Source organism: Physeter macrocephalus, chromosome 7, assembly GCF_002837175.3.
Source record: "Physeter macrocephalus isolate SW-GA chromosome 7, ASM283717v5, whole genome shotgun sequence".
Classification (NCBI taxonomy): domain Eukaryota; kingdom Metazoa; phylum Chordata; class Mammalia; order Artiodactyla; family Physeteridae; genus Physeter; species Physeter macrocephalus.
In genome coordinates, this window is record NC_041220.1 from 93,826,510 (window position 1) to 93,839,936 (window position 13,427).

General features: G+C 40.8%; 1 protein-coding gene across 8 annotated transcripts in view; it reads left to right on the forward strand.

The window, feature by feature from the left end:
* PPARGC1A (PPARG coactivator 1 alpha) overlaps positions 1 to 13,427 on the forward strand; it is a 113,061-nt gene that overhangs the window by 85,032 nt on the left and 14,602 nt on the right. For all 8 annotated transcript variants that reach the window (XM_028492093.2, XM_055086122.1, XM_007130763.4 and 5 more), the window contains 3 exons: positions 5,822 to 6,737; positions 7,312 to 7,416; positions 7,569 to 7,689. In XM_028492093.2, coding sequence (XP_028347894.1) covers positions 5,822 to 6,737; positions 7,312 to 7,416; positions 7,569 to 7,689 — 1,142 coding nt within the window. The remainder of the gene's footprint in view (positions 1 to 5,821; positions 6,738 to 7,311; positions 7,417 to 7,568; positions 7,690 to 13,427) is intronic.

A 13,427-nucleotide genomic window follows, 5' to 3' on the forward strand; every position in this document is an offset into this window, starting at 1 on the left:
GATGCAGGGGACACGGGTTCGTGCCCCGGTCCGGGAAGATCCCACATGCCGCGGAGCGGCTGGGCCCGTGAGCCATGGCCACTGAGCCTGCGCGTCCGGAGCCTGTGCTCCGCGACGGGAGAGGCCACAGCAGTGAGAGGCCCGCGTACTGCCAAAAACAAAAACAAACAAACAAAAAAAAAAAAACCCCACTCGTGAACCCATCACTGAGTAATTTCTTATTCTTTTATGTGGAGTCTTACATTGTCATTTTTGGACTTCCCGTTTAAAAGCTGATTTTGCTGGATGGTATATTGACGAACAGCATAAATTTGCTGTACCCTTTTGGTGTATACATCTTTTGTATGTGACTTATCTGTGGGGAAATAGACCAAAGCAAAAATAGGAGCCGCAGTTGGTAGTTTTAAAAGAAAGCCACAGCGACAGAGAAGTAGAAAGTGATTTTGACAGGTCATATAATCCATTCCGGTGGCTGAAGAATCCAAAAAAGGGAGAGCCGACAAATTCTCTTTACGGCCCATTCCAGTGTTTTGCAACTCGTCCTGACAGGAATTTCTGCCATATTTCATATCCCTCATTTTCTATTTTTAATCTCATTCTTCTTGACTCAGCGTCTGAAAAACACCTCAGTTTTCTTTTCTGGAAATGGCACTACCCAATGTCTTTCAAGCCGAGGATAGCAAAGCAATTTTCTCTCCCATATCAACTTCAGGGGTTTGGTAGGAGACACCTGGAAAGCCAGACTCCTCCCTCCCTGACCCGGACCCCCTCTCCTGCCCCAGCTCTGTGGGAAAGTGCCCGAGGGCCAATGAATAACAGCTTCATCTTCCATGAGCAAGAGTTGGGGCATTAGACACATGTCATAGGAATGTTCTGAAGCTTTTCTGTGAGGTGAGTTTGTTCCCCAGTTCTCAGGGCTGATGCAGGAAATCCTTAAAAAGCAGGAAAGGCGGGGGGCTCCATCAGTCAGAGGGGACATGCCAGCCTGGGTACCAGAGCGAGGTGTGGGAGGCCCTTCTGTGTCAGGGGTTAACACTTTGGTAGCTGGCTTTTGTGGAGATCCAGTGAGTCCTGGGGAAGTTAGGGGTGAAGAGAGAGCACTGGAGGAGCTTTTAACAACAAAATATTTTAACAATTATAGCAGTAACAGTTCATACTGATTGAGTATCAGTCCTTCCTATGCTCCCTTGACACCCACTCCAAGTGCTTGAGGCCAAAAATATGTGAATAGAACTCAAGTCACTCTCCTCTCTTTGCCCAGTCCTCCTTCTTTGGTGAGTTTTGAAGCAAATTAGAAAATCATCTTCTCGGTGTCTTTCCTTGAGAAATCTTTGAATTGGCATGTGACATAAGAAGAATCCCACTGTCAAACTCCAAAGCAAGTCACAGATTTAGCAGGAGGTTGTGTGAAATGTAAACTGTAAAACTGTGTAAACTATTAAAAAAGATCTTGCTGAAGTCATTGGCTGGATAGTGGAGCACAGAATACAGAGCAGAGGACTTGCCATTTATCAGTCATTCAATTAAACACACCAACCCAAAAGAGAACTCCTCAAAGGAAATCGTTTTATAGCACATAATGAAACCCAAAACCCAACCAAACTTGTCTCTGACTTTTTTTTTTTTAAAGGGCTGTTTAAAAAGATAACTGGAGAGTGTGGGAGAGTGTGTACCACTTCCCCCAGATTTGCTGTGCAGAAGTGCAGAAGTGTGAGTGATGTAGAGGTACTTGTTTATTATAGAGCACATTTCAATGCAGTAATCATAAATATTGCTAAGGTTGTGCTCCGTTGAAATATGACCTACATACTCTTGATTGTTTGTGTTACGTGATTTGTCTGACACCCATTACATTCTGGGTAATAGCAGCCATTTGTTGCTCTGCACAGCAGGCTCTTCTGACAAAAGAAAATAGGCAGCAATAAAAAAGCTATAGTCTGAATTACATTCTGCACAGTGCTGCACTGCTGAGAGTTTGTGCAAGTGTGTTAAAAATGTTCTGAACTGCCTCTTGTCAGCCTTCAGCCTGTAATGGCCATCTGTCCTCACATAAATCTGTCAAAACCTGCTAAGTTCAAGAGAGAGCATGGACTATACCTTGTAATGTCAACACCAAAATGTACACATTCCCCAGAAAATCAACACACAGGAAATAATCCGGAGGTTACGGGAGGCATTAGCCCGGTTGATTTAGGCTTGTGGGCTGAAATTGAGAGTCCGGCAATTAGTGGGAAGATGACAAAGGTAGTGGCGTTGAGGAATTGAGTATTGACTGCCCTTCTACCGCAGGGGAAAACATTCTGGGTGGAGGAGATGGGGTTAGAGAAATCTAATTAGTTCAGGTGCAGCAAAAGGTTCCCTGTCCCGGGCACAACTCCTAAAAGCTGGACATCACGTTAAAAGAAAAAAAAAAAAAAAGTTTCTTACACTTTTGTTTTGCTTTGTTTTGTTTTACTCTGGATCTCAACCCTATCTGGAAATAGATTTTTCAATGAGGCACTGGTGACACGCAGTGTCATGATCCTTAAGATGTCTCAGTCTTGCTCTGGGGTAGTCTTCTCGGATTAAAGAAGTTTCAGTAAACATTCAAAAGGTTAGGGAATGATCTGAATTATTTTTCCCTGCTCACCGACTCACTAATCCTAAAATAACTTCCATCTACTAAGAGAATGAGCAGGGCCGTCCGAAATTTATAGCCCTGATAATTTCACTCACAGGGTATATCGGGTTATCTCAGGGTGTTTCTGTAAGTTTTAAGCAGATACACAAGAAAATCTGTACTTACTGCAGATTTTAAAGAATCATCTCTTTATGAAGTCCTGGGCCTGAATCCCTGAAATGCCAGCATTTGGTGGAATATTCAGCACATAGTAGGTGCTGAGTGAAAGTCTGTTTAATTGCCACAGGCCATCTAAAATGAAAAGGAAGTAAAAGGCTTTGTTTTTAACGCCAAGAAACTCTAATCATGTGTTAGCGCTCCCAAGAGCAACTTGAGAATCGGTTATTTAAGCGATAATGAGCTTAGGTACTAGGACAAGGGTTTCAAATGTTCAAGACGAAAAAGAATTTCTATATTTAAAATCCCTAGATAGCTGAGCTATTTTTAGAACTAGTCTCTCTTTAATAGTGGCCTAATTTGGTGTTTCTGAAGTTTAGGGTTTCTTTTTATAAGTCTAGAATGTCAGTCAAAATATATCTACCTGAGATCAAGGCAAGGTGCCACATAGACACGACGGGACAGTGGCTCTCCATAAGTGGTCTATGAACCGTGTCATTAAAAATATTTGACCAGCTTCCCAAGTGATCCGTGGGCCACTGAAATGGGACACCTACTAGTAAAGGAGAATCTAGAAAAATAAAAACAAGTGAAACATTTTGCAAAAATAAGCCCAAGCAGTATTCCACTGAGAGCTCCTCATCTGTCTGGAGAGACAAGATATAATTCACATTCAAAAAGAGATAAGCGTGAAAATATAGCAATATCTGGTAAGTGAGTGATCCTGGCAGTAAATTATTGGAAAAGTAAAAATTACCCCCATTCAGAGTATCATGAAAAGATTTATGAAGTTGTATCTGAGGATGTTGAATGTCATTTCCCCCAATTCAAGGGCTATCTCATTTGGAATATTTGACTGTTATTTACTCAGCAAAGAGAGATTATTCATCATTATTTCTTTGAGCATCTTAGCTTCCTGTGAGAAATATTTGAGATCTTGTCATTTCTTTGCTGGGAATTGGTATCTTTAAATTTGTTGTAGCAGTAATTGAAGGTAGCATGTGGTAGAAATCAGTGTGTATGAATGGGGCAGTGCAAAGGGTAGAGGAAGCAAGCAGAGAGAGAGACAGACAAACAGAAAGATAGACAGGGTAAGAAAGAAAGAACGAAAAGGAAGAGGAGAAGGAGATGGAGGGGGAATGGGAGGAATAGGAGAAGATGGAGGAGGGGAAGGAGGGGGAGGAGGAGAGAAAATTGGCCATATAGGAATTCCTTAGATTGAGTAAAAGATATACTTGTCTCCGAAAGAGGGAACACAAGGAGAGTGAACTTCAGTGACATAGATGATTCATTCAGTAATGTCACCTCCCTATTATCTTCAAGCAAAGAATGGGGGGCAGGCGTACAGTAGGCTGCTGATAAAGGGAAGCTTTTCTGAGACTCAGATGTGCTCTCACGAAAGGGAGAGCAGCGTCTCCTTCTCTTTGTGTTTGCATTTCCCTGTCTTTCTGAACTTTTCTGGGATAGATTTCCAAAGTCAAACCTCTTTGCATTTTTGTACGTTTCCTTCCCTCCTTTAGGGAGAATTAGCTATGTATAATAAAAGTTGCCAAATATTGGTGCAAAATATTTCATTTTAAGGGAAATATTAATTTCTTCTATCTCTTTATTATAAAGTAGGGGAGAGAGGCAGTGTCTTCCTGTTCATACCAAAACTTCATGTAGCTTTCTGTGCCCTACTTGGTTATATGTGTGTATGTGTGTGTGTGTGTGTGTGTATATATATATATATATATATACTTTTATTTTCTAGCAAGGTAGAATTTTCCTTGAAGCATGCAGTTGCCTTAAGTCTAACCCCAGGCTTCTTGTGAACTTAAGTTCTTTTTTGCTGAATAGCATCCTCCCATCCTCCTAAATAAAAAGTGTATTGTAAACTAAAATGTTCCCTTGTAAGCATAAAGTCATTTGAACTCCAGCCTGCCCTTCTTCAAAGTTCCGTCGACTCTGGAGCCTTTCCACAATTCTTCTTCCTTGGCATAAAGGGCTGAGGAGGACTTAGGGGTGAAACTGAACAGAGGTAACTAGCCTTCACACACTCTCCCACAATGACTTGTGATAGAATTTTCTGCCCTCTGTAGGAAAGCACAAAAGGCAACAACGGACAGATTCCCCCTCTTCTTCCTTTCTTTTTTTTTCATTTTTTCAATTAGTTAGTTGCCGAAGCTTGGATTTGTTTCAATCCTTCAGCCTCGCAACCCGCCCTGATGTGGTGCTCCAAATAAAATGGTCCGCTGGCACTGCAGTATTTAGTGTTACTGTTCACTCAAGTTTCTGTTGCAGAACCATATTTTAGACAGAATGTATTAGTTATGCTTACAAGAATGTACTGTACCTACATTAGCCATGGTTTACAAAGTTAATGAACTGTGGAGACAAAGAATCATTGCCGTCATGTTGTAGAGTTGTCTGGTGCCCTGCATTAGCCGGCTGCATTTTACTGAACTTACTTTGATGTTGCCAATGTCATTCCGACCCTCCCCCCTAGTTGCTGTCATCCCATCTTTTCTTTTCCTTTCTTTTTTTTTTTTTTTAAAGTTGCCTAATTCTTTAGCTCCATGGGTAGATCTCCTTGATTTTACAAAAATTCCTGACCTACATGCATCCTCCCCAGCATTCTTTGCAGACAAATGCCACCAAAGGTCTTCTGTGATTTCCCTGTGTCCCACCTTGTTAATTTTCCGCAACTCAGGCTGTGAGAAGCCCGTGTAAATCTGAGCTTTGGTAATGCCTGGTGGTGACGTGGTCATGTTTCCTGGGAAGCAGGATCTGTTAGCATTGGCGTTTGAAATACAAAATATCATGGCTTTCACCACAGCCTCATGTTGTCGATCCATCTTTTCTTGGTGACAGAGGCTTCGGGGGACAGAGTCACATTTTCCGGTCTTATCATGAGTTTAGTTTCCTTCCTTTTCACTGAGTTTTAACCATTGTCTGAAATCTTGGAAAAGTTAGGAAAACATATCCTGGCATTTAACAACATCTCTCTGTCTCTTTTCTTTCTCTCTCTCCCCTCCCCCTTTTTTTTTTCTTTTATTATCTTAGGCCTAACTCCACCCACAACTCCTCCTCATAAAGCCAACCAAGATAACCCTTTTAGGGCTTCTCCAAAGCTGAAGCCCACTTGCAAGACTGTGGTACCTCCGCCATCAAAGAAGGCCCGGTACAGTGAGTCTTCTGGTATCCAAGACAATAACTCCACCAGGAAAGGGCCCGAGCAGTCTGAGTTGTATGCACAGCTCAGCAAGACCTCCGTGCTCACCAGTGGACACGAGGAAAGGAAGGCCAAGCGGCCCAGTCTGCGGCTGTTTGGTGACCATGACTATTGTCAGTCAATTAATTCCAAAACGGAAATACTCATTAATATATCACAGGAGCTCCACGACTCCAGACAACTAGAATATAAAGATGCCTCCTCCAACTGGCAGGGGCAGATGCGCTCTTCCACAGATTCAGACCAGTGCTACCTGAGAGAGGCCTCGGGGGTGAGCAGGCAGGTCTCTCCCGGCAGCACCAGAAAACAGCTCCAAGACCAGGAAATCCGAGCTGAGCTGAACAAACACTTCGGTCATCCCAGTGAAGCTGTTTTTGACGACGAAGCAGACAAGACCAGTGAACTGAGGGACAGTGATTTCAGTAATGAACAATTCTCCAAACTACCTATGTTTATAAATTCAGGACTAGCCATGGATGGCCTGTTTGATGACAGCGAGGATGAAAGTGATAAACTGAACTCCCCTTGGGATGGCACGCAGGCCTATTCGTTGTTCCATGTGTCGCCTTCTTGTTCTTCTTTTAACTCTCCATGTAGAGATTCCGTGTCACCACCCAAATCCTTATTTTCTCAAAGACCCCAAAGGATGCGCTCTCGTTCAAGGTCCTTTTCTCGACATAGGTCGTGTTCTCGATCACCATATTCCAGGTCAAGATCAAGGTCCCCAGGCAGTAGATCCTCTTCAAGGTAAACCTTGTCAAAACCCACCCAAAGCCTAAGGCATCCCCAGGAAGTGAAAAAAAAAGAAAAAACAAAACAAAACAAAGGCAAAAAACGCATTCAAAACCCACAGGCAGCCCAGCCCCTCACCATCCATTCCCAGTGCCACAGGAACTAAGGAGATTGTTGTTACCCGTACATTCCTCCCCATCTTCTCTTAAATCTGTCATTCTTGAACACAGTGCCTTGAGCCAGTCAGATCAGAGAGAGCAATTTGTAAGAAACTTGCTCATCTAACTTTTTCCATCACCTGGAGAGCTGCCTTGTGCCAGGATAGGTGAGATCCATGCAAGATAAAGCTGACAGTGTACCAGGCCGGCATTCGGCATTCACATCAATAAGAGACGCTGCAAGAGAACACGCCACTCCAGACCTCTAAGCTGACTAGACGATCACAAACTCACTGGGAAACCTCACAAGTAGCTGGGAACTGAAAGCTGGATTATGTAATGCGGAATTCCAGGGGCTGTTCAGTCATGCCGATAAACTGGGGTTCACTGGCAGTTGCAAATGCCCTTTTGTTTTTCCTCCTCTCTCCCAGATCTTGCTACTACTATGAGTCAGGCCACTGCAGACACCGCGCGCACCGAAATTCTCCCCTGTGCGCGAGATCACGTTCAAGATCGCCCTACGGCCGGCGGCCCAGGTAATGATACACGTCCTCTTCCCTCCGCGCCTCTCATCTCCTCCCGTAGATGACAAGATGTTTTCTAAAACCCTGCCCCCTCCCCAATTTCTGATTAATTTTGCTCATGCGATTGGAGGTGGTTGCCTTAATGATGAAGTTATGTTTCTCAGGTATGACAGCTACGAGGAGTATCAGCACGAGAGGCTGAAGAGGGAAGAATACCGCAGACAGTATGAGAAACGGGAGTCTGAAAGGGCCAAACAGAGAGAGAGGCAAAGGCAGAAGGCAATTGTAAGCAGCTTGGAGCTCACTTTCATTTCACAGGAGGGTTTCTTTTCTTTTTTTGTCCCTGTCTTTTGTTTTCGGGGGCGTGGGCGTAGATTAGAGAATAAGGTAAAGACTCTTGTTAGAGTACGCAATACTCAGCCTTTTGGCTTTAAAGCATCAGTGAGTCCTCAGTCCCTCTTTTTTTTTTTTTTTTTTTTCGGTACGCGGGCCTCTCACCGTTGTGGCCTCTCCCGTTGCGGAGCACAGGCTCCGGACGCGCAGGCTCAGCGGCCATGGCTCACGGGCCCAGCCGCTCCGCGGCATGTGGGATCCTCCCGGACCGGGGCACGAACCCGTGTCCCCTGCATCGGCAGGCGGACTCTCAACCACTGCGCCACCAGGGAAACCCCCTCAGTCCCCCTTAACACAGACTATTGGAAAACAAAATGTTAGGTCAGTGTATTCCTCCTCCATACTACCTGTTTCTCATTCATCTTGAAGCTCATTACTGTTTTCGACCTTTGTTTCTAAAAATGGAGGAAGGAGAGATTTGTCCAGTCAGATACTGGTCCCATCAAGCCAGAGGATGAGTTCTTTGTATTGTTATCTGCTGCTTTTTTTCTCTGAGTGGAAAATGAAGAGATATTACTATTTGGTTTCAGTTTTCGTCTTTTTGGCAGACGTGAGGGTTGGATTGAGTTAGATTTAAAGGCAGTGGTAGAGAAAGATTTGCTAAGAAAGTCATCATTTTTCCTTGTGCCAGGTCAACACCTAACACATCCATATTTCTTATGAACTGCTTTTCAATAACCTATTATGGATTTCAGCACCATGTAGTGCAGGGTATTACATTCACTTGACATATACACAGTACTGACCCTTTGGGGTAAGGATCTAGGTTATGTGCATCTAGTTCGTTCTCTGTTGGTCGGACCTTAGAAGGCAAAAAGGAGGTCCTCCAATTGTCAGCATCCAGTACTTGTTCAAGGCAGATATTCCTAATTGATGAAGGAAATCTTTCCCACTGAGCCCCAATAGAGCCTTGAGGGCTTTCCCACCATGGTGCTCTAGGGAGCCATGGCATATCCATTGGAAATGGCACTGTTTTCATCCATTGCAGCTGCTGTCTGTTAGGTGCTAAATGTCATTTCAATGAAGATCAACCTTTGACACATCTTGCATACAAGCTAACCAGGGCTTAGGGAAATGATTTTTAGCTGTAAATGTTAGATGGATATGGTACCTTTAAAACAACCACAACCATCAACAAAATCTTGAAAAACCTACATAAAAGAGCTGACTAATAGAGTACAAATCGAGCGTTGGCCAACAGTTATCAACTGGAGGAAAAAGGTTAACTGAGAGGTTTGTTAACTCAGGCACTCAAGGAGAAAGAAGGGAGAAGTAATTGAATACTTAGGCTAAAGATCTAGGGCTTTGCTGCCATTTAACTTTGAATCTACCTAAGACCAAATTAAAGGCCTTGTGAAAATTATAACACTTTCCCTCATTTTTCGCAACTTTCAAATGAGCTGTGATATTAAAATCTGCCAGAGTATCATTAGTTAACACTTAAGAAGACTAATGAAAATTAAAAATTCAATTTTTCTAATTTAACTGTTTTTAATTAATAGCCTGTTCAATAATTATAATAGTTCACATTTATAGAGTGCCATATAGTTTACAAAGCCTTGTAGCATGGCACAGTACAGTTAATATATACAAAAGAGAGTCATGTTGAGTAAGCATGAAGGAAAATAGTTATTTCAGTGTTTTCATATTCATATTTGATAGAACTCTTCATGTTTCTTCCCAAAAGAATGACACTAAAGAGAGAAATTGTTTTACCGTATATTTGCTCATTTGTGCAAAATATAACACAGCTGTAACCGAAGCTATGTAGATAAACGTAGATAAATGCCATGTGCTTATTCTATTCTTCCAAAGATAATTTAGTGCCACATACTTACTAGGGTGAAGAAAGGAAGGGAGGGGTCTTTTTGCTAGTTTGGTTCTTTACAAATAGATCAAATAGTGTGATGGTCTATATTCCATAGATGCCTGAGCCAAAAGCACTCTTGAGGCCACTAGCCTCAGTTTGGAAGCAGATGCCACCCTACCAGCCTGCCTTTCCATGTGTCACAAATATTGACCAGTTCCTTGGTTAATTCTTTGACTAAGACGATCTTTAACAGTTCCCTTTGAAAGACAGCAGTTATAGTGCAAATGTCAACTTGGCTTATATTAAGTCATCGTAATTAATTAGACGTTTGCGAGAATTTTGGCTTTGAGATTTTTATTTTTGTTTTTAAAAAGCAGATTAAAAAAGAAAACTAGGACATAGAGATTGTTTACTAACACAGTGACCCATAGGTAGTCAGAGCTTAGTATAAAGATTTGGGACTTACTGTTAAACCAGTTCTCACTTGGACTATTAGATGCTATTTTTGCTTAAAATAAGTGAGAACACATGACTATATGAGAGACATTTGTTAGGTGCCTGGGCTCTAAAATTAGGTAAGAACTAGTCCCCACATCCTGGGAGTTCAAGTCTACTGGCTGGTAAAGATACATGAAGAGGCAATAGGGTGTGTTAATTGCTATTGCAGAGGATGCACCTAAGGTACTGCAGTGGCAAACGGGTCGGCAACCAGCCCTGGGAACGAGGGAGGGCATCCCTGGAGAGGGTGAGATTGATTTGAAACCTAAAGGGAGGAAAGGGCAAAGGTTTTTTACACCTGTGTTGTCCAGTGTGGGAGCCATTAGCCATGAGGCTAATTCAGCTAGTCCCAAATTTAGATGCACTATGAGTGTGATTGAATTTCGAAGACAGTACAAAAAAAAATAGAGTGTAAAATACTTCATTAATATTTTTTACATCAATGACAAGTTAAAACAATAATATTTTGGCTATGCTGAGCCAAGTAAAATATATTATTAAAATTAAATTTGTTTCTTTTTACTTTTCAAAATGTGCCTCAGAAAATTTAAAAGTTACATATGGTGCATTATATTTTTATTGGAAATTACTATTCTAGGCAGAGACTTTAGCTTATACTAAGTCTCTGGAAAAGAACAAGCTATATTGGGAAACTGCTAGTCATTTAATTAGAACACCAGGGTACAGGAGAGGCAAGAAATAAGTCTGGAGGGCTCCATGGTAGCCAGATCCTTGAAGGGTCCTGTAAGTCATAATAAAGATTTTGAAGAATATCTTGAAGGCATAGTGGAACTATTTAATGAGATTCCCCGCAGGAAGTTTTTCTGATTGATTTCCTTCCTCAAAATGATCTGCTTTCTTGTGCCATAATGCATTTGCAAAATATATTTTTACGGACTTAGAGATACAAGAAATGATTTTTGACTCATTTGACTAGATTAGCTTGAAAAGTCATTCATGAAACAGCTAAGGGAACTAGTGCAGTTTGCTTAAGTTGGTCGGGTAGGTGATTTCCATTCAGATTTTGGAGACACCCTTAAAGTAATGAATAAATAGCAAATTATATCTGGAATATCTTGGGTGCAGTGCTGGATTATTCGTTAATTCAGATCAATTTTATAATCAGGGGAGCAGCAAAACAGAGGCTCCAAAAGGAAATGAAAAAAATGTTACAATCATGTAATAGATATTTTACAAAATTAACCTTTGCTACCTTGTCTTGTGGTCTATAATATTGACTTATTTTTGAGTTCCATAAGAAGGAGATGGTGGTTTAGGTCATCTATAAACTTTTTATTGTGTATGTGTCCAAAAGTCTTTATTCAGACCGACTTCAGTGCACCAAATCAGACAGCTAAGAAAAGACTAATAATTAGTAATTACACAGAATCATATGTTGTGGTTGAATATTGCCATTGTTTAAGTTGCTGTTTTCCTCCAATTTCCATCTAAATGCTCTCAAAACCCAGTTTATCCTCTGCTTTTCTCAGTCTCATAGGCTTGAAATAATTCAGGTTATATTGGAACTCTGGAAGCCAGAGTATAGTACTTAATGTCTAAACTGTCACTGCTCTGATTTCTTGGGGAGTTCTAAGTCCAACTCCATTTGCAGTCTTTACAGTTTCCTGCCAGAAAACATGATAATGGGATGTTAATTTAAAGGGCAAATCTAGACATTATGAAATGGTTCAGGGCTTAAAACCAAAACCAGATGTGCTTGGGCAATGACTGTGCCATTTCTTTTCTCTTCTCCATTGGTCAATGTGCAGCCAGGGAGCCAGAAACAGTGCCTCATCACTGATAATTATCAGCTTCTTCCAGATGAAAAAAAAGAAAAAGTTGTGTAATTTCTCATGGTTATTCTTCTTGGAGAAAATAAAGTAGTTTTCTATTCAAGTCTTTTTCGAGAGCTATTCCATATGGGTGAATATGTTATATTATGAGTCTAAACTCACAACTTAGAAATTTTCAGTTTTATCAAAAGTAGTTACACATGCTCTGAGTCTATAGTTTTCATGTTTTCTGACTTATCACTGTGTTTACTTGCATCTTAGCTCTTATTGTTATATTAGCTCTTAAGTAAACTAACCTGGATGTATTTCCATCTATCCAACCTAAGACACTAAGGAGGAGTATTCCTGGGCCGTACTTGGATGGAAGTAACTTTGGTAAACTGAAAGCTATAGTTTTGTTTCTCCCCTGAAAGTGTCTCCTAGTAGCGGTCACTTACTGAATGCCTACTGAATCAGATGAGTGTAATCAATGTTAAGAACAAGAGAAAAAACAACAAAAAAGGAAACTTGTTTTGGCATTATGTCAGAGTTTTGGTCTTTGTTTCTATCCATTCACACCTCTTCATGGTCATTCACCCCTCCCACTTTATCTTTTAGGTAGAGGACCTAGCTATACCATTCACTGTAGAAGTGGCATGGATTTTATCCACTCATCTCATCTATAGTATTTGTAATATCCTTGAAATTTTTGAGGAAGTTAGGTTGTAACTAATCTGGAAGTGAACATAAATCTTTCATTGCCAAAGTTGACATGCAGTTTCCTTAGCATAGGAAGAGGCATTTTTAAATTATCCTGACTTGGAAATGTAGAATAAAAGTTCTAAGAACTAAAATCCAAATTATATCAGGCTGTTCCTTATTGTTACCTAACACTGCAGAGCATTTTAGTGAGATAACCCACAGAAAAGCATCAAGCACAGTACTTGGCATCTATTAGAATTTAGAAAATGTTAATCTCATTACTGATTTCCTTTTCTTCTTAGTCAAACCCCTTTTACCAGGAGTTACTTATTTTTTGATGAGAAACAACCATTGTATGTTTTCCCCAGCTAACTGGGAGGCTCTACACACTTTCTGATAAAGATTTTGATAATGCAAAGTCAGTTAATTCAGTCAGATTTTTTTTCTCTGTTTATCCCCTGTGTTTGGATATAATGAGGATTTACCATACCTGTTAATAATGCAACATAAATCTTCACTTTTATTATCCACCCCATCAGCAAACTAGCCTTTGTGAAAATTGAAGCTAAAGTATACTTGATAAATGTTCCTTCCTCCTCAATAGTGAAAACTGGTCTGAAAATCATTTTTCAAGGAGCTTTTTCCAAAGGTTTAGAGTTCCTCCACGCCTTTAAGAAGTTGGAAACGTTATTAAGCTTTTTTATTTCTTTTCCTTTCATCTCCTGTTTAGAAATTAATGTCTTGAAAAATTGGCTGCAAATGTTAAGGTTTTTAAAAGATATGGAATCTATTCATCTGTCTAATAAAACTGCAACATGTTAAAAATAATCAGTTCTTCACTAGACATT